Raw genomic sequence first — 21937 nt, forward strand, 5'->3', positions numbered from 1 at the left:
GACAGCCTGTCCCACAGAAGCTTGTTGCTTTGCTTGCACCTCAACACAGTAGTGTTTAGTGAAGGTGTGTGTTGTAGACCATGTGGCTGCCTTACAAATATCTTCTACGGGAATGTTTCCTAAGAATGCCATGGAAGCCCCTATTTTGCGTGTGGAATGCGCTCTAGGGGGAACCGTTAATGTGCATTTAGCTTTATGGTAGCATATTTGGATAAATTTAACTATCCACCTAGCTATCCCAGATTTGGAAATGGGGTTGCCTTTATGTGGTGGAGAGAAAGCTACAAACAATTGTTTTGTTTTGTGGAATGATTTGGTTCTGTCAATGTAGTAAAGAAGGGCTCTTTTAACGTCCAAGGTATGAAGAGCTCTTTCAGCTACTGAGTCTGGGTTTGGGAAGAACACTGGTAACTCTACTGATTGGTTAAGATGGAATGGAGATATGACTTTTGGAAGGAATTTGGGATTTGTCCTGAGAACCACTTTGTTACTGTGTAATTTTTTTTTTTTTTAAATACAATTTTTATTATTTTCTTTAACACAGTACAGTACAGCAAATGACGATTATTTAATCGGTGTTCTGCATGTAACAAAGTCCGAAGCAGTGCAGCCCCCCACCTCCCGGCAATCCCCCCACACAGGTGCCCACCCCAGACAGTCACACCCCCATTGTTTACCATAGAGGCCTGCACCTCAGTCCGCATCAAGGGTCTCATCTTCAAGCGTTGGTGGTGGCTCGCATATATCTCCACGATATGTGTTCCATGCCCCCCATATTTTAGACCATTTTTGGGGACAACCCCTCCCTATGTATACTGAGCGTTCGGCTATCATAGCCCTATCCATGTCACGCCCCCATACAGACAGAAGCGGCACCTCTCCCACCCCCCATTTCTGCGCTATGTTCCACTTAGCTAGCACGATGCCTACTGTGGCCCAACACTGAGCCTGCCTGCCCAAGTCGTTGGGCTCCCATACATTTAGCAGGCAGCGCCTGGGTTCCGGTGCAAGTGACACACCCCCCGCCTGGGACAGCGTACGCATCACTCGCCTCCAGTATTCTTGGATTTTATGGCACTCCCAGATGGTGTGGTAGAAGGTGCCCTCCTCCCCGCAGCCGCGCAGGCAGAATGGATGGGGTGCTCTTCCTATTTTGTGGAGTGTGTGCCTGGTGTAGTAGGACCTATGCAGAATCCGGAGCTGTACCAACCGAAGCCTGGAAGGTATCCCTGCCTCCCGAGGGGACGCCAGCGCCTCCCTCCAGTCCGGGTCGTCAAAGTCCCCGACATCAGTGGACCACCTCTCCCGCAGGGTGCCCATAGGGTCCGGGAGATTATTTATTAGCTTACGGTACGTGAATGATGTCGCCCGCTGGGGCATATAATCTGTGAGCAACCTATCCTCCAGTGGTGACGCTTCCGGAACCGTGGCTCCAGGCCCCAAAGCGGCGAGCAGCGCATGTTTAATTTGGGTGTACCGGAACCATTCCGTGGGCGCCAGCTCGTATTGTTGTTGGAGGCGCGCGAAGGTGATCACTGCACCCTTGTGCCACATGTCGCCCACCGTGGAGATCCCGATGTCATCCCATTTGTCGAAGCCCCTGCTATGTCGAAGTCTCCCGAGCCGTTTTGCATCCCACAAGGGGGTGAGCTGGGTCAAAACTCCTCTCCATCCCAGCCGGGCCTGGGCCGCGTGCCACACGGCCACTGTTTGTCGCAAGGGGCCAATAAGTTCCGGGCCGAGCCTCCCATCATACAGGGGCGACAACATACCTCTCGTGCCCAATATGGCTCTATCCGCTTTAAATGCCGGATCCGATTGCGGGGCATGGAGCCAATAATTGATGACCTTGAGTTGCGTCGCCCAGTAATAAAGTTGGATGTCGGGCAGTGCTATCCCCCCGTCGTACCAGCCGCGGGTAAGTTTGGACTGTGCAATACGAGCCGGTCGGTTGTGCCACAGAAGACTGGACACCTGCGCCGCGATTGAGCGGAAGTACACCGGGGGCACTGGATATGGTGTGTTTTCGAGCACGTATAGGAAGCGAGGCAGGGACATCATCTTAAAGAGCGCCGCCCTCCCCAGTAGGGTCAGTGGCAGCGCCCCCCAGTGACGGACATCCCGACGAAGACGGTCCAGCGGGGGCTGAAGATTCTTCTGATGGAATACCACTGGGTCCACAGTGATGTGGACACCCAGATACTTGAACGACCCCTCCGCCACCCTGAGGGGGCAATCCGCCGGTAGTTGCGGCGGAGGGCCACACAGCACGTACATGACGGATTTAGACCAATTTATCGTGTACCCCGACGCCTTGCCGAAGACCCTGCATATATTGAGCAGCGTGAGGATGGAGCGCCGTGGGGAGGCCAGGTACAACAGGATGTCATCTGCGTAGAGAGAAACCCTGTCCTCCCAGCCATCTGACCATCGGAGTCCCCTTATCGAGGGTTCCCAGCGTATCCACGCCGCCAGCGGCTCCAACACCAGGGCAAACAATAAGGGCGACAGGGGGCAACCTTGGCGCGTGCCACGCGACAAGGGGAAATCGCCGGACATATGCCCGTTGGCCGCAACATGAGCCAACGGCTTAGTGTACAGGAGTCGAATCCAGGCGCAGAATTTGGGCCCGAATCCCAGATGGCGAAGGACCGCGAACAGGAAGGGCCACTCGACCCTGTCGAACGCCATTTGTGCGTCCAACGACAGAAGCACCGCCGGCTCACTCACCTGACCCGTCCGGGCCAACACACCATGCAGACGCCGCAGGTTGTGGGACGTACTTCTGCCGGGCATAAAGCCGGACTGGTCCGGATGTATAATGTCGGTGAGGTGCGGCGTTAGCCTAGCCGCCAGCAGCTTGGCCAGAATCTTGGCCTCTGCGTTGAGGAGCGAGATAGGGCGGTAGGAGGTGCACTCCTCCGCCGGCTTGCCAGGCTTCGGGAGGACCACAATAGTTGCCGTGCGCTGATCCGGAGGGAGTTCGCCACGCTGTAAACTGTCGGTAAACATAGCGAGCAGGTGAGGGGCCAACGTCCCTATCAACCTCTTATACAGCTCAACCGGGATGCCGTTAGGACCCACCGCCTTACCCGACTGAAGCGCTCCCACCGCAGCCTCTATTTCGTCCACCGTCAGATCGGCCTCCAAGGCCGTCATCGCGGCAGGGGATAACCTGGGCATGTCCAGATCTTGAACATACGACATCGCCTCCTCCTCCGACATGGAAGAAGCGGAAGAGTAGACCGCAGCGAAGTGGCCCGCCAGGGTGTTCACAATATCACGCGGGTCCGTTGCCCTCTGACCCTCCCCCGAAATGAGCTGCGCAATCCACCTGGAACCACCCTCCCTTCTATCTAACCATGCCAGCAGCTTCCCTGTCTTGTCCCCGACATCGTAAATTCTGTGTCGCGTGGCCTCGAGCCGTCGCCTGGTACAGTCCGCCAAGTGCTCCTTATATTTCACCTGCGCCACCTGTAATTCCCGGGAGGTTGCAGGCGATGGATGTGCGGCCTGTTGTGCCTCTGCCGCGGCAAGATCCGCCTCTAGCGACTGTAGCTCAAGATGCCGCGCGCGCCGGTGCGCCGCGATGGAGGCGACCGCGTGTCCTCTCAGGACCGCTTTGTACGCCTCCCAGAGGGTAGCCGGAGAGTCTACCGACGAGGAATTTTCTTGGAAATAGAGACTCGTAGCCTTCCCGAGTGTCTTGCAGACTTCGGGAACCTGGAGATAACCCGGGTGCAAGGGGGGGACACGGCGTCTGGTTAGGTGGTAGCGGGTGTATTGTAGAAGTAGCGGTGAGTGATCCGATATGCCCCTGGGCCTGATTTCCACACTGTCTACATACTGGAGACTGCCCTGCGAACCCAGGAAGTAGTCTATTCTGGTCAAACTTTTATGCACCCCCGAGTAGTATGTGTAATGGCGCTGTGTTGGGTGATGAAGCCTCCATATATCTGCCAGTCCGAGTGCCTCGAAGAAGCTCCCGAGGCGAGACGCTCCCTCTCCACCAGCCCGCTCCGGGTGGCGGTCAAGCAGGCCGTCCACCACCGCATTAAAGTCGCCGCCCACTATAAGCTCTCCCTCTGGTAGATCAAGCAAGAAGCTGCTCAGCGCAGGGAGAGCCACAGCATGCAGGGCAGGGGGAATGTAGACCGAAACAATATTCAGGGGGCGTCCCTCCCATTGGGCATGCAACGCCGCAAACCTCCCCGAACCGTCCGCCCGAGTGCCTTTTATGATTAACGGGGACTGTTTCTTTACCAGTATACCCACCCCGCGGGAACCAGAGGAGAAGTCAGAGTGTATCACCATCTTGTACCCCCATCTATCCATCGCTTTACTAGCAGTGCCCATTAGGTGGGTCTCCTGCAACAGGACCACCGCAGGGGAGCATCTCTTGAGACTCTGGAGGACCAAACCCCTCTTAATCTTATCGCCTAAGCCGCGCACGTTCCATGTAAGGAGGGAGAGAGGCTGCGCCGGAGTGAGGGGGACCCCAATGGAACGCCCTAGCGTCGTGTCAGCCATTCTCGCGACAGGAGCAGCGCAGAGCTGGTGCTATGAACGGAGCGGCACAGGCCGTGCCTACATTGCATGGTGCGTGTACTGTGTGTTGAACCATATACAACAGTATAATCAAAAATTGTAAAACAAAACTTGCAAACATTCCCTCACCCACCCACCCCCTCCCTGCCTCCCTGCCATACGGACTCCAAACTGCCCGCCACCCCAACTCAGCAGAGTGCTCAGATCCCAAGTCCCCAAACAGTACTTGCGTGTAGTGGAGCGGGCGGTCCGAGGAAGACCAGATACTCCCCTTTGGACAAAGTTCAACTGATCACCCCTGGAAATATCGTTGAGCCGACGTCGTCTAGTTGCACAAGGCCTCCACTTCGAGGCATCCCTGAAGGCAGTCACTAGCATTCAGCACGGAGTCTCGCTGCCTATCAGGGTCGGTCCATTGTCTCCCCTCCCGGATCCAGGTCGCCGGCGTCCGTCGCCCCCTCTGATCGTCGCCTCCGCCTGTTCGATCTCCCAGGGCCGCCCGCCGGCCTCCAGCCCTCGAGCCAGTCGTGCGCCTCCTCCGGCGTCTCGAAGAACAGGGTCTTGCCCTCCGCCACCACCCGAAGGCGCGCCGGGAAGATCATGGAGTAAGGCAGTTCGCGGGCCCTCAGCGTCTTCTTGACCTCCTGGAAGCTTCTCCGCCGTGCCGCCACCGCCGCCGTGAAATCCGGGAAGAACGACACCATCGAATTCTGAATCCGTAACGGTGGCGCCACCCGGGCCGTCTGGAGGATGACATCTCTGTCGCGGTAATTGAAGATGCGGGCCAGCACCGGTCGAGGGGGCGCCCCAACCTTGGGCTTACCCCCAGGCACTCTGTGGGCGCGCTCCACCGAAAAGAATGAAGAGAGACCCCGAGGCTGCAGTTTGGTTTGTATTAAGTCCTCTATGTACAAGTCCATGGCGGATTTCCCCTCACTCTCGGGAATTCCCGTTATGCGGACGTTATTGCGCCGGGATCGCCCTTCCTGATCGTCCATCTTCGCCGCCATTTGTTTCGCTTCGGCCTCCAACTGGGACACCCGCTGGAGCAGGAGCGTAGTGTCGCTCGTCAAAGCCGCCGTGGTGCGCTCCACGTCCGTGACCCTGGACGACATTTTTTGGAAGTCCGCCCTGAGCAAGGACACATCCGTGGAGATGGATCCTACCGTGGTCTGCACTTTGTTAAGGGCAAGCATTATGTCCTCCAGTGTTACTTTAGGCGCCTCTGCCACCGCAGCAGCCCCGTCCGACCTCCCGGCCCCCACGGCCGCGTCCTTACTGTAGGCAAACTTGTCCAGCTTACCCTGCTGGTGCGTGCGATTCCCTTTCCCGGACATCGTGGGGCCGTCGGGCGCCGTCTCGGGCCGCTGCTTCTCGTCACCCAGACGGTCGGAGGGGGGGCAAGGTCACCACGCAACGCGGGAGCAGCAAACAGGCCTCCAATCAACCGGACGGCCACCGGCCCACCACAGCAGCCCGGAGGCCCCCACGCACCCTGTCCACGGGGCCGCGCCGGGGCAGCCGCAGAGTCGATGACAGGGACCACAGCGGCAGCCCCAGCCTCGCCAGTCGCGCCTCCCTCTTGCGGATCACGGCAGCGATATTTCCTCCGCAGGGACCGCCGCAGACTGCACTCAGTGCGGGGCGCTCTCACCAGGCCCCAGGGCGCGGACAATCGCGGCCTGCTCCAGCGCTGCCACCCTCAATCCGGCGGCGCACCTCGGTCCCCGCCGGGATCGGTCACAGTCCCTGGCTCCGGCTCACTGCAGCAGCCCCCACTTACGCCTTCCACGGGGCTGCGCCGGTGTCGGGGCGACGCCCCCGGGGATCACAGCGCCGGATGCAGCTCCTCAGGACGAGCTCGGGGACAATATTCCCCCCGCAAAGTTCGGGGCGCTTCCACCCGGTCCCAGGTCGCGGGCGACCCCGGTCCGCCCCAGCGTCGCCGTCGTCCGTTGCTCCGGTCGCTTCAGGGCACAGCCACTGCCCAGGCTCAGGCACACCACGGGCGGACCTCCGAGTAATCGAGGCCCCGGTCGCGGCCGGTGGCACAGGCCGCCACCAACGGGACGACGCCGATCAGGCTCAGGAGCACCTAGGAGCCCCGGAGGCGGCTCAGTCGGCGCCGCTTCCTACTGGTTACCAGCCCAGCGCCAGTAGGGATAGTTGGTGAAGCGGATCAGTGTGCGGATGGCAGGGGAGTCGGCCTCACCCTCGGAGCTCCGTTAGGCTGCGGCCATCTTGCTTGGCTGCTAGCCACGCCCCCCTACTGTGTAATTTTAAGAATGGTTCTTGTATGGTTAAAGCCTGGATTTCACTTACCCGTCTGAGGGATGTGATAGCGATAAGGAAAGCCACTTTCCATGTGAGGAACTGTAGTTCGCATTTGTGCAGAGGTTCAAATGGGGGTCCCATGAGCCTGGTAAGAACAATGTTTAGATTCCACACTGGAGAAGGTGGTAATCTGGGAGGAATAATCCTTTTAAGCCCTTCCATGAAAGCTTTGATTGCAGGCACTCTAAAGAGTGACAAGTGTTGTCGATTTTGTAAGTAGGCTGCTAATGCTGCTAGGTGGAGACGTATGGATGAGTATGCCAAATTACTTCTTTGCAAGTGTAGTAAGTAGCAAATGATGTCCTGGATGGATGCATCCAGTGGGTTTATTTGATTGTTAGCGCAGTAAATGGCAAATCTTTTCCATTTTGCAGCATAGCAAGCTCTAGTGGTAGGTCTTCTGGCCTCTTTTATAATGTTTATGCAGTCTGGTGGCAGGTTGAGGTAACCGAACTCTAGGACTTCAGGAGCCAGATCGCCAGATTCAGTTGACCTGGATCTGGGTGTCTGATTTCTCCATGGTTCTGGGTTAGTAAGGACGGGGAGAGACGCAGTTTTTGGTGTGGAACTAGTGAGAGTTCCAGTAGTGTTGTGAACCACAGTTGGCGTGCCCATGTGGGAGCTACTAGGATCAGTTTGAGAGACTGTTGTCTGAGCTTGCGTACCACTAATGGAATGAGTGAGAGTGGCAGAAAAGCATACGCAAATCTGCCTGACCAGTTCATCCACATCGCGTTGCCCTTTGACTCCGGGTGGGGAAACCTGGCGGTGAAGGTTGGGCATTTTGCGTTTTCGTGTGTGGCGAATAGATCAATGTCTGGTTGGCTCCATTGTTGGAAAAAGGGCAGTAGGACTTGGGGATGTAGTTCCCATTCGTGGATCTGTTGTGTTTGTCGACTTAACAGATCAGCAATCTGATTGTGAAGCCCTGGAAGGTGTTCTGCAAGTAGGTATATGTTCTGAGGAAAGGCCCATCTCCAAATGTTCTGTGCGAGCTGGGACAGCTGGAGAGAATGTGTGCCTCCTTGTTTTTGTATGCAATACATGGCTGTCATGTTGTCTGTCCGGATGAGGACAGTTTTGTTCTGGAGATGTAGTTGGAATGATTTTAGTGCTAGGAACACTGCTAGTAGTTCCAGGTAATTGGTATGGAGCACTTTTTGTTGAGTTGCCCATTTGCCCTGAGTGGTGTGTCCGAGGAGATGGGCTCCCAATCCTGTGAGTGATGCGTCCGTTGTCAGCACTATCTGTGGAAGAGGCTCTAGGAACGGCCGCCCTTTGGACAGGTTTATGTTCCACCATTTCAGAGAGCGATGTGTGCGGCTGTCCACCAACACCAGATCTGTAAGTTGTCCGTGAGCCTGGTTCCACTGTCGTGCTAGACATTCTTGCAAGGGACGCATTTGAAGTCTTGCATAAGGCACAATGAAGATGCATGACGCCATCATGCCTATGAGTTGCATGAACACTCTTGCTGGAAGAGAGTGTTGGGTTTGAAATTTGGTGATAACAGCTTGTATATTGGCTATCCTGGCTGGGCTGGGATATGCTAGGGCTGTGGAGGTCTTTATGGTGGCTCCTAGATACTGATGTATGTGAGAGGGTTGGAGATGAGATTTGGGATAATTGATTGTGAATCCCAAGTTGTGTAAGATTTGGATGGTTTGGTGAGTGTGTAGAACACATTTGTTGAATGACTTGGCTTTTATTAGTCAGTCGTCTAGATATGGGAAGACATGAATTTGTTGTCTTCTGAGATGTGCTGCTACTACTGCCAGACATTTCGTGAATACTCTGGGCGCGGTTGTTACCCCGAATGGAAGGACGGTAAACTGGTAGTGTTGTCCGTCCACCACAAACCTTAGATACTTCTTGTGGGCAGGATGTATGGGAATGTGGAAGTAGGCGTCCTTGAGATCTAGTGTGGCAAGGAAGTCGCCTTGTTGCAGTAGTGGGAGCACTTGTTGAAGAGTGATCATATGGAAATGATCTGAGTTTATATACAGATTTAGGGGTCTGAGGTTGAGTATTGGTCTTAGAGTCCCGTCCTTTTTGGGGATTAGGAAGTAGAGTGAATATACCCCTGTACCCTGATGTTCTAAGGGAACTGGTTCTATTGCGTGTTTTTGGAGCAATGAGAGAACCTCTTGTTTGAGGAGGGTAAGATGGTCTGGTGACATGGAACGCTGTTTGGGTGGTATATGTGGGGGGGTAGTTGTGAGTTCCAAGCAGTAACCATACTGGATAATTTGTCTTACCCACTTGTCTGTTGTGATGGAGTTTCAGACAGGTAGGAATTGTTTTAGTCTTCCCCCGACTGGAGTGGAATGGTCTGGGGGGAGTGGAGGAAAGTCGCTGTTTTGTGGCAGGGGAGGTACGAGTGTTATTACCTCGACCTCGCTCCTTGTTGTTGTTTCCTCTGTATCCGCCTCTAAAATAACCTCTACTGGGGGATGTTTGTGTAGCGACTTTGAATGTAGAGGAGGTGTCCACTCCCATATGTTTGGAGGCTCCTCTGTAGAAGGAGCGCCGAAAGGAGCCACGTGGTTGTGGAGACTGCAATGCTCCCATGGACTTAGCAGTCTCGGTGTCTTTCTTCATTTTTTCAAGTGCAGTGTCTACTGCTGGCCCAAATAGCTGTTACTGGTTGAATGGCTGACTAAGTGTGGTGGTTTGTACCTCTGGCTTAAAGCCTGAAATGCGTGTTGTCTAAGGAGCACACTTGTGTTAATTGCTCTAGAGGCAGTGTCTGCGGCATCAAGCGCACATTTAATTGCCGCATTTGAAATAAGTTTTCCCTCCTGGATAAGGTCATTTGCCGGGGTTTTATATTGCTCTGGCAGATGTTGTAATAGATTCTCTAACTGGTCGTAGTGGGCCCTGTCATAGCGTGCTAGTAGGGTTTGGGTGTTGGCAATACGCCAATGATTAGCGGCTTGTGCTGCTACTCTTTTGCCAGAGGCTTCTAACAGTTTGGATTCTCTATCGGGGGTGGTGTGTGGCCTGTGGTTTGGGAGTTGTTGCGTTTCCTGGCATTGGAAACGACCAAAGAATCCAAAGGGAGCTGCCCTTTGATGTAATTAGGATCTTCAGGGGCAGGTCTATATTTCTTTTCTATCCTTGGGTTAAGAACCCTGGCATGGACGGGGTCTTTAAATACCTCGGGGGCGTGTTTTATGACTCCTTTAATCATGGGTAGAATTTGTACAGACTTTTGAGATTGTTCAAAAGTATCTAATAGGAAGTCTTCCTCTGGTGCGTCGTAGTGCATTGTGACGCCGTGGTAAAGTGCCGCTCTATTTAATAATTGGCCAAACCCCAGGTGATCGTCTGGAGGTGATGGTTTGGAGGGATAAGGCTGAGGGTCAGGCATGTCTGGTAGAGGGAAGGTCCAATCATCCAGTGGTGATGTATCTGGATCCGTGAACGGATCATTAGGGTCACCCCCACCCCCTAGGTCATCATCATCATCTTGTGGAGATGGTGTTTGTGATGGAGAGGGTATAGGTAAGGGTGGTGTAGGCAGAGGGGGTGGGTTAGAAGGCAGAATAGGAGAGGAAGGGGGCATAGGCAATGTTGCAGAGTCCTTCCTGTTTATAGTAACTGGGGCAAGTGGTATGTCCAGTTTCCGTTTTTCACATGGCACCGTGGTGACATGGCCAGTCTTTGGATTAATTTAAATATTTTTCTGCCCAGGGTCGATGGGATCTGGATGAAAAAGTTCTTGTTCCTCAGGAACAGTCTTTGGTGCAGATGTTTTCGGTTCCGATCGAGGTTTTGGTTGATCGGTGGAGTTTTTGGCTTTAGGAGGCGTGTGAGAGTCTTTAGCCGTTGGTTTTGGTGCCGATGATGGTTTCGGAGCCGAAGTTGTATCTGTAGGCTTGGGAACCTTCGGTGCCGGTTCATCTATTGGCCTTGGTGTTTTCGGGGCCGAAGGCGTCGGAGCCAATTTCGGTGTCGAGTGGTCTTTTGTCTTCGGTGCCGAAGGTGCCGGTTGAACAATGACATGCGGTTTGCTCGGTCCCGAGCTACCGGAAGGCTTACGTTTCTTCGGAGCCGAGCCCGGAGGCGGGGCTTCTGAAGGATGTTTTCGGTCTCGACTGGGGCCAGCAGGCGAAGTCTTGACCAATGCCTTTGGTTTTGGAGGGGTTGGGGCAGGGTCAGTAGTACTCACACGTTGCCCAGGAGTGATGGGGTCGTCTGAGTCGTCTGCTTCGGAGATTATTTGTAGATCTTCGGAATCTACTTCTGGGACATCGGGGCCTTCATCAAAGATGCCCTCTGGTTCCGGAGCTGGTCTCTGTGCCATGATGTGTCTTCGAGCCCTTCGATCTCGAATGGTCTTTTTGGATCGAAAGGATGCGCAGGCTGGACAGCTGGACTCGTCGTGTTCAGGTGATAGGCCCAGGTTGCAGACTTTGTGGTGGTCACTGTGCAGAAATTTTGCTCCACACTGGGGGCATTTTTTGAAAGGTGTCCTTTCCATGAGCTGTAGGCCTCACGGCGTGGGTAGGCCCAACGGCCCGCGTCGACGTCCGGATCGATGTCGAGAATGAAGGTGCTTCGATGTTTTGTGGAAGTTTTGCGCTTTGGAAAGCTTGGAATTGAAATTTCCAACCGGAGCGGAAAAGTTGCATCTGAACCCAATGGCGGAAAAAAACAATCTAACAATGGAGTTGATGCCCATGCGCACTGTCATCCAAGGGAGGAGTCACCCATCTCGTGACCACAAAGACTTTTTCCGAAGACAACAACAACCTGCAAGCATCCGAGCCCAACACCAGATGGCAATCTACTATCCTAGTGTGTGATCTGCAGCTCCTATGCCTCGAACATTGTGCTACTCCTACCAATACAAATTTCTCGCTCTTTTCACCGCCCTTAGGCCCCTCTTAAGCCGCCTGCTTGTCGTATTTGCTGTGTAATGTATTTTAACATTATATGCCAGCCTGATTGTTGCACAATCTGATGCTCACACCCCCTCAATCTTACTGACCATGTAATGCCCCTGACTACACATATATATTCTAACAAACAAAAGGAATCCTCCTGAATGAGATTGGTATGGTCCCTACAATGGTGGGGAGCACACTGTGTTCTTTAAATACCCCTCACACACCAAAAGGGCCCTTGGTGTCATGCTTCATCATAGGGGTCTTCGCGTCCCTCTACGGAATGTGGCGTGCTACTAACCAAGGACTACGCGGAAGCACTGATGTAATAACTATGTGTGGTGCGTGAGGGTTTAGATGGAAAGTGAGTGCTGGGGTCAGATGTGAATTAATGCGTGAATGTTAAAAAATACCTGGCATGTGAGGGCTAAAAGTATTTTAATAAACCTCCGTGCTGGTATGATGGAGGTATCTTGTATTTAATGTACAATACCTCTCGTGTGCGTCGACATGTTTCGAAGCGTAAAGCTTCTTCTTCAGGACATGGTGCACAGATCACCACCTTACTCACATCAGGGTTGTGTATTGTCGTTAAATTACAAACAATATATGTGATATAAATGCGAAAACTAGACTAAATGTGCCTAATTACTAGATTCCAAATCGTAAGTACCTGCAACGAGGACCTGAAATCAAAAGAACACAGGGAAGGAAAAAAGTACATGGGGTATTTAGTTGCAACATCCAGCACGCTGGGCTAATGACCTAAAATAGGTGAAAAAGCACTCTCTAGACATATGCCATCCTACTCCAGTGCAGTGCCCTGTAAAAAAGATAGACACGTACATGACTGACGAACGAATAACATAAAACACACACTCTATCATTAGTCCACTGGTTGTTTAGGTGGTCTATGTTCCATAAAGGTTTTTACTGAGGTGTAGAAAGAGAGGAGGTAAGGAAGGAACAGTGCATACTTGCTACAAATTGGCGAATTGCATCATGAGCCTGCAATACGAAGGGACCCCGTGCTTAATAGCACTCTGCAGAGTAAGTAAGGAAGAAAAACACAGTCTTAGTTTGGCGCTTAGGATTGTACTCACTTTGTAGATGCGTTGGGGTTCACGAGGTTTTCCCATCGGCTATGCCGTACTTACAATACGGGAGGTACTCCCTGTCAAGACTGTCCCGTCCGCGGCTCCGTGGATAAATGTGGAGCGCGGCGGGACCAGTATAAGTACTCTACTTAATTGGATGATTGGCAAGTCATTGAGAAAAGACAAGCAAGAGTTCCGTGTCCGGTCAGGTGTATCCGGTCGTGGTTACAGGCCGAGAGACCTGTTGCGCCTCTCCTGTGGACGAGACAGAGCTCGCCCGCGCATGCGTGTTACGTCGGATTCCGTTGAAACTAGACAGAGGTACAGCACATGCGTGGAGTGTATTTATCAATGTGACAGAAGGCAAAGTAATTCTATTGATAAGATCCCGAAGGAGGAACCAGTTTCATAATTATATATGCAAGCTGTAATGTGAGATGGTCGGTACTGAGGAAAAAAACAGACATTGTGACCTACTCTTGGATCAGCTCAGTTTCTTGAAACTAAGGCGTTGCACAATCATTTGTATTGCACAAAAGTGGAAAGTCTCTTTTCTGCGCGCCGAAGAGCATGGATTTCAGTCGGTCAAAGGGGAGAGTCAACCCAAAAGGAGTTTCTGGTTTGTAATATTTAGTGGGTACTACGGAGAAAGACAGGAGATTGTCCCCTGCTGCTAGATAGGTGTAGCCAAACACTATTGCATGACGATGGAGTTACACATATATATAGCATACTAAATATGTTATGCGAGACTCTTGGTGCTCTTGAATGGTTATAAAAGTGTGCATGATAATCCGTGGCAGCTTTGGGGGTTAGATGCACAAGTAGATCTCTATGTAATGCAATTTATGAACAATATTATCTTGACTACAGATAGTGTTATTCTGTAATGGGGGGGTCCAGACATTTTACATCTGACCAATGTTTCAACTGTTCAACAGCATTTTGAGCGCTATTATGGCCTCGGGGAGCTAGCTGACACACGTCGGAATGTGTTCCCCACAGCTGCTGCTTCAGAGATTGTGAGGGATATGGGCAGTGTGGCATTAAGTCGCGATAATTGTCTAACTGTCCACCAGTATTTCCGAGTGACATCAGGGACTCCTGCCAGATAGCTTGTTTCCGGTCCAGGGAAGGCATGGCTTGGCAGTTCGGGCTGGACTGTTCCCATGAGGCACAGGGTCAGACTGATTTGCATATGGCCATGTCTGAACTGGGGTGGCAGAGTGGGCTAAAGAACGGTGATGGATTAAACCCGGATCTGTTGACTGGGTGTGAGTGTTTGATTGGTTCTGATGCTCCGTCCATCACCACCCCCTTTTGTACCGCTTTGTTCGCCATAAGTTGGCATTGTATGCTCAGACGTGAGTCCCTTGCTCACTTTGCCACTGGATTCAAGCAAGCCTGGCTGAAGACGGCTGAAATGTCAGAAACCGGTCCTAGGAAGCTGGCTGTTTGAACAGGACGTCTCCTGATGATGTCAAGCTAAGTGACATGTGCAGTGGGTCATTTCCTGTAACTAATCTGCCATGGTTTCTTCTGAATGGCTGTTCAACAGACTATAGACAGAACATGTTGAAGAGTGAGTCCTCTGGAATGTTGTGATGTCACACAGGGATCCTTCTAAAGACATTAACTAGGTCGAGAGAGGTGCACAGGACAGTGGTTTGCGTTAGGCTCCTGTTTGGACCCGAAAGTCTAAATGCACGCAAACAAGAACCCTTACAAATATGGGGTGCCTTAACATGCCATGGGTAGGGATGAGTGTCCTTTGGACACATAAGCACGACATCCCTGGACCATGGGGAAGGCATGACCACCATTGGATTGCTTTCGCCAGGCCCCCAAACCCCTGGGTGCGTGCCAGCATCCAACAGTGTAGCAATCTCTAACCCGTTGTGGAAGCCACGCTTCACCAAATAGTCATGCAAAAGAAACTCCACATATGAAGCATATTGTTGGCAGGGGGCAGATACCCCTAAAATGACAGCCTTTGGGAGGAATTTGGGACAGACTATAGGCTCCCCAAAATGCTGTCATTGTGTGGGTGCAGATACCCCAAACGGGCTGTGCCGAGCTCGCATGTTTTGTGGTGGGTGGGTATGGACGAGGCAGGAGTTTGATCCAGATGTGGCCCTGACAGTGGGCAGGCAAAGTCTGGAAGGGAGTGGTCATGAAGTGTGGTCATCTACCAGGAGTAGGACAGCGCGAGGAGCGACTGACACGAAGGTGTGGCAACTCATACTTTGATTCTTAATGCTGGTCCCCTTAATGGGAGAATATGAGTGAGCCAATGTCTTGAAAAGGAATAGCAATGGAGGGAGGATGGGGAGATGAGCAATACAGAGAAATAAGTGGAACTGGATGCAGAGTGTTAAGAGAGGAACATAGTAGAGGGGTGAAAACAATGAAGTGAAAGCAACATGGATGGAAGAGAACAATGAACATTGGCACTGAAGGAAATGGAGACTAGACAGACAGACAGATAAAGTGTCTGTGTGTGAGCTTGCACGTGAGTGTAAAGAAGAAATAGCGTTAGGAGGGGGGCGACTGCCAGAAAGAAGGTATGTTTTTATTTTAACTTGTGCACGCTGTGACAGCAGTAAATCTGAAGCCCTGGGGGAGGTGCTGTTACTGTACGGTTATGAAAGCCATGGGTGCAGTTACTTGACAAAAATAGAGCACATTGTTTGCAGGTCCTGTAGGAGCTCTTATGTGGTATTATGGATCCTGCAATCTGCAACTGAGCCCTTGGCTGTTCTTCCTAGTCAGTAACATGAGCCCTTTTTGTGGAATGAATGGGCAGCAAAAATGGTCCACTGGTGCCATAACCGTGAAATACTGGGAGATTTTGGGCCTTAGTCTGACGTTTGCGGATATCTGCTGCACAGTGTTTAACCAGGGAGCATGTATCTTTGATAGAGAGAAGGGCAGGGTGGGTACATCATGGTTGTGGTAATTCTGCTTCTGTTCTTCACGCCCTCCCCAGTCTCGAATTAACCCCTTCCATCTTCCTGTAGCATCCAACTGGTACTATGAGCTCTGTTCATCTGCATAACCCTTTCTCCAAACCTGTAATGCTCCTCATGCTTCTCACCATCACACTAGCCTACCTCCAGCCCCCATCAAAAGACTGTACCCCATCCTTGCTCTTCCTGGATCCTACACCACCCCCTTCTGTCCTCTACCGGTCCTGTCTACCGTCTTCCTTGAACCCTCGCAGTCCTCCTTGCCCCTTCACCCTCCAGGTCCTCCTTACCATTATCACTGTGGTTGTCTTCGGAGCTCCTGATGTTGCCCTCGGGATCTTCCAGCCCTTCATCCTTCTCACTCTGAAGCAGTAGAGACAGAGATGAGCGGACACCATCGAAGAAAGAAAGTCCCACCTGCCTAACCCACGTCAGCATCACGCTACAGCAGACCTACCAGACTCCGGGTGGGCGATTCGGACACGCTGCTGAAGCTGGAGCGGTTCATGTAAGCCAGAGAGGTGCCATAGCGGAGAGCCTCGTAAACCGGATCCACCCTCCCGCTGGGGACTAGAGACCAACAAGGAGAGAACACATAATGCGGTTACATGAGTCGGCGCTTACCTGAGCTCTCCAGGAACAGAACCCATCACCATGTGGCATGGGCTATCCTTTAACTGAGCTCCCCAGGAGTATAACCCATTGCACGGTCAAAGCCCACCACCATCGCACCCCAACATCCCCCAGAAACAGATCACATCACACTGTCACATGGGCTATCCCTTCAATAAGCCCTTTGGGTAAAGAAACATAGGTTTCCATGGGTCACTCTAAATGTAAGCTAGACATGCATCTGAGATCCTAGGCAAGGAACACATCATCAGATCATAAGGGCTGCCCCTTACCTGAACACATCACACACCAACATGGGGTTTCTCTTAACCTGAGGCCTCTGTGTACAATACAGATCCCAAGGGCTCCATGGCCAATCACCAAACAAGCTCATAAAACTAGATACAAGAGATTTGGCAGTCTAACTTTTCATGCTCAGGGCTCCTCCTTGTGGCAGTTACATAACAATAAAGATGACACTTATAAATGACTTTCTAAATAAAATAAAAAAATTCTTAAAGACCCACCTACTCCCCGATAATCCAATCCTCCAGACATTACTCCTCAGTTGGTCATCGTAGAGGCCTAAGACTGACATGCCATCTTCACCCTCAGCTTTCAGGATTCTGTCTGTTTCAGGCTTTGTCATATTTTTTAGGAGTCTGTTTTCACATCCCACACTCACCGGAGACTCTAGATGGTTCCACATCACCAGGGTTTGCAAAGAACTAACATGCTACTCACAATCTTTGTATGCACCCTTACCCCAGAGTGCTCCGACGCCACCAGAGAGTGGTTATCAGCTATAAAAAGTAAAAACAATTCTAAATAAAATGAATCTGATCCATGATCCTGCACATAACCCATTCCACTGACACAGGCCCTGCATGGCAGAAACACATCACACACCTCTTAGCCAAACCCCCAGAGAAAGAATAGATCACTCAGTCTAAGAAGGAGATCATTCATCACCAAGTCCCCCCGGTGACAGAACAGATCACATAGTAACAAAGGGTGAACCGTGCCAGTCAAAGATGGCACATCTGAAATGATGACAGGAGACAGACAGATTCAAAGTAAATATCCGCCTGCCTTTCGATGCAAATCAGTTCCATTTAGATTCATTGTATGCAAATTTATCTTTTGTATTCATTGTAATTGTATGTAACTTTATCTTATGTGCACATCAGGAAAAGCTGACAGAGATCCAGCCCTCCTGGACCCTTCCTTGCCCCGTGGACTGCTCTCTGGATGATGGACACATACCACTGGGTGATGGGGCAAGTGCCAATAAAGCAACAAAGAAAGTGTGCATCAACATGAGCCAATGCACGTCAATAACATCTAACTGGCAGCCTACCAGCCAGCACACGCACATACCAGCACTGCACGCCTGACACGAACAAGAACATACCACATACATACTGAGGGGTTTATTTCTCCTCTGATCCTCCAGAAGAGGACATGTCACATCTGCACAGGAGAATCAACCACATCTAGAGCACCCTGAAAATGAGCACATAGAGCCCCGGACAACTCCTCTTTCATGCACAGGGCACAGAGTCTTGGTGGGATTAACACTGGAATAGGAATGCATGTTTACAAATAGGGCTGCAGGTGTATGGTATTTATGTTTAACATTTACATCTGTATTTATCCATATTTATTTGTTGGCCATCTCATTGGCCTTTATCCATATTTATTTTGTGTTTTGGGAATAAATGGAGTTGCAAAATTGTATATTGCTGCATTTATTTAACTGATGAACATGCATTCATACTTTGATGCCTGTCGCATTTTAGCACATTATGTAGCCAAATATAAGAAAACACTACATCCAAAGGTAAATATTACCATTATACTTCATATACAGATTGACATATGCCTGTATTCAGGGAAATCTAATCCTGTTTTTTAATTCCCCATGCTATCTGCTCAACTATTGGCCTGTAATTTATGAAAGAGAGCCCTCACAAGAAAAATAATTTTCAGTATTTTTCCGCTTCTAAAAATAAATACAGTCAGGAAACACATTGTTTTCAATCAGTATTTCTGTATGTATTTATCTGCAAAAATCCTTGAAAATGAAAAACAGGCAGCCTTAATTATAAACTAAAGCACCAGTCATCAGCATTGCATAAAGCATGCATCCATTTACAGCAGTGCTTTAAATGGGCCGGTACTCACCGGTACGGAGTACCGGCACTTCTTAGATTTATCACTGTGAGTACCGGCACTTCTCTACTGCCCCGGAGAGTACCGGTACTCATGAAAAGGTAGGCTCATTGCCTGTGCTGGTGAGCAGGAGTGGAACGTGTCTGGCAGCCAAGGCGCCGCTTCTGCAGTCCCCGATCTGAGGCTCAGCTGAGCTATTCAGCAGGGCTCATTTGAATAATGTCCGGTGCTCACCATCACGCTGTGCTGGACAAAGCAGAGTCCATTCAGGCCCTGTGCTGTCAATCACATTCACACTATCCTGTGCATTCCTGCAAGCACAGGAATCATGGCAGTGCCCTGGCAGCGGCAATCAGGTTACGGCCAGTCCGCCCTGATGACAATTAAAAAAGCCATGGTAGGTCGAGAGAAAAGATGGCTTTTATCATACCGTAGTCTTTTGTGTGTCTCCTATGTTTGTGTTTAAGCCTGTTTTTGTAAGAAAAAGTGAGAGAAAGAGAGAGAGAATCCAGACACACTCAGGAGGTATTTTGAAGAAAATGGGTGGCACTTTGTTTGTACATGTCTGCTCGGCGACAAAGATTCATGACTAACGTAAAAGGGAGGGAGGGTGGATGAGTGAGTGGATGGATGAGTGAGCAAGGGTATGGATGGATGAATAGATGGATGGATGAGTGAAAGCATGCATGGGTGAAAGAGGGTGGGTGACTGGATAAAAGGGCAGATGATGGGTGGATAAGTGAAAGATTGGATGGATAAATGAATGGTAGGGAGGATGGATGAAAGGGTGGATGATGGAGGAGTGAAAGGAGGGATTGAGTGAAAGGGTGGATGGAATAAAGGAGTGAAAGGGTTGATGAATGGATGAGTGAAAAGATTTATGGATGAGGGAAAGGGTAGATAAAGAGATGGATGAGTGAAAGGATGAATGGATAGGTTTGGAGATGATGGATAATTTTGGATATGAAGGGTGGATAGGCGGAATGGTGAAAAACTGAATGATTGATGAAAGACTGAATAGACGATAGAACGTAAAGGTTAAATGGTGGACATCAGCAGGTAAATGGTAGGATGAAAGGATAAATGAATAGATCGATGGAAGAGACAAGAGATATCTTCTGGGGAGGGTCATGATGAGTTGCTTCATTTGCTTGGTGCCATAAGAGCTTTGGTTCGACGTGGGGTATTTTCAGTTTCTTCCTACTCACATGCTCAAAAATATATAGTATTGTGCCAAACAGCAATTAACAGTACGACATTAATAAGGTGCAACTATTGCAAAAAAGGTAGTGCTAACATATTATCCCATTTCTCTTTCATTTTGTGTAATGAGTTAACCTGCTTTGTTTATATAAACACATTTCTCATGTGTTTTGGTGTATGCTGCAACTAATATAGAAGTTGTTAAGTATCATCATGTCTTGTCCTTAGCCCCGCCCCTAGCCCCGCCCCCTCACTACACCTCTAGCTCATTTTAATGAGTACCTGCACTTATTTTTTCCCCATTTAAAGCACTGATTTACAGTCTATGTATGCCGAACACATTTGTGGGTCCAAAATGTGCGGCACAGCAAGGAGCATAGCTTCGGGGGACGTGTTTGGGGTGTGACACCCCCCAAATAAATGCATTCTTGGCTTGAGAGTTGGGTCTGGGAGCCCTGAGTCGGGTCTCCTATGCTTTTGTTGGTTTTCTCATCGTCCTAATTTGACAAAAAGGTTTTAATTTGTTATTTATTTTTTTAATACTTTTTTTTTTAACCCCTTCGACGCGCATGACGGAACGGTTCCGTCATGCACGTCGGTTGCGCTGTGCGCATGACGGAACCGTTCCGTCATGGCCCCGCCCGCGCACGGAATCTTCAGCGTGGCGCGGAAATCCGCGCCGCGCTGAAGAGGTTAATCTGGAACTTGGACAGAGACCCACTTAATGCAAATCAGTACTGATCCTGTTCCTCATGGGACCAGTGTATCACAAACCTTGCCATCCCTCCACCCTTCGCCATACTGTTTTTAGTCGGGAAATTTACGATTCACACCCCCCCCCCAAATTTCAAGGACTAAGCTATGCCCCTGAGCACAGCAACCTGAATACATGGGTGCCTGTTAGAAATGGGATTTCTGGTTGGCTAAGGCTTGCGCCAAAGACAGGCAGAAACCACCACTCTAGTCAGGGCAAGGAAGTTACACGCCAAAGATAACCCCTGCTCACCCCCTTGGTAGCTTGGCACGAGCAGTCAGGCTTATCCCTGAGGCAATGTGTAAAGCGTTTGCGCACGCACACAGCAACAACACCCCAGGCACACCACAAAAGGAACTCCACACAAGGTTATATATAAAAATAGCCTTTGTATTATAATAAACACATTAGATCATAATCACACAATGTACACTGTGCCAACTGGCACTGGGCAGTATCTACAGGGGATAATATACACCTGACAGGGCCCCATGGACCACTGTCAGAATCATCACTTGGTAGAAATGGTAATAGTAAGATTCTTCCTAGACGTAGAACACAACCAGTAATTGTAGCACAAATAATAAATGTAGAGCATAACCAGTCACTACTGGTAAAATAACGACATAAGCATTAGACACCATCCTAACATACCCTGGCCTGATATTAGGCATACAACACATTAGGCCTAAAAACCATTAGCATAACCACATTACGCACTAACCTCATCAACATCACTAGAGGCATAGATCAGGGCATACAGGCATTGTACATAAAATCAGTAATGTAAACCTTTGGGGAAAAGAGTTAGGCATAATCATGATCAGCCATGCGCACATTAGCATCATAGAGACAGCCCCCCTCACACTATGGCATATACATAATGCAACAACCAGTAACTACTGGTCAAGGATAGCCTTAAGGCGCGCTAATGGAGCCAGTTATGCAGAACATTATCTGCAGTGGGCGTTATCAGGCTCACCTGAGGCCTAACCTAATCAGCAGCCGGGACCTGTAGTACACCTACCAAAGGGTTACAGTCCCCCCAGTCAGTGTTCTCTACACGGGGGCCCTGTCCTGGGCTCACTACGTAATACCACCTCGATCCAATTGCCCCCAATAGTGCGCCGCCACCCGTGTTCATGCGGGTAGCTGAACTTAGCGGGACGAATGAGGGAAGATCCTCGTGCTCCTTCTGCACCCAAATGAGGTAGGCCAGTGGACCTTCAGGGCCGAGATAGCGATCACGCAGCTGGGAGCAGGAAGTGCCTGGGTCCCCCCCCCCCCCCCTCCCATCACTCAAACCGCACCAACAAGCACCATTCCAGCCCCACTCACCGGAGCTTCTCGGGC

General features: G+C 50.6%; 1 protein-coding gene across 2 annotated transcripts in view; it reads right to left on the minus strand.

Moving 5' to 3' along the window:
- Positions 1-21937, minus strand: part of STAC2 (SH3 and cysteine rich domain 2) — a 442182-nt gene that overhangs the window by 68202 nt on the left and 352043 nt on the right. For both annotated transcript variants that reach the window (XM_085640309.1, XM_085640308.1), the window contains 2 exons: positions 16298-16410; positions 16131-16203 (listed from right to left, as the gene is read on the minus strand). In XM_085640309.1, the coding sequence (XP_085496435.1) occupies positions 16131-16203; positions 16298-16410 (186 nt within the window). The remainder of the gene's footprint in view (positions 1-16130; positions 16204-16297; positions 16411-21937) is intronic.

Source organism: Triturus cristatus, unplaced genomic scaffold, assembly GCF_964204655.1.
Source record: "Triturus cristatus unplaced genomic scaffold, aTriCri1.1 SCAFFOLD_137, whole genome shotgun sequence".
NCBI classification, from domain to species: domain Eukaryota; kingdom Metazoa; phylum Chordata; class Amphibia; order Caudata; family Salamandridae; genus Triturus; species Triturus cristatus.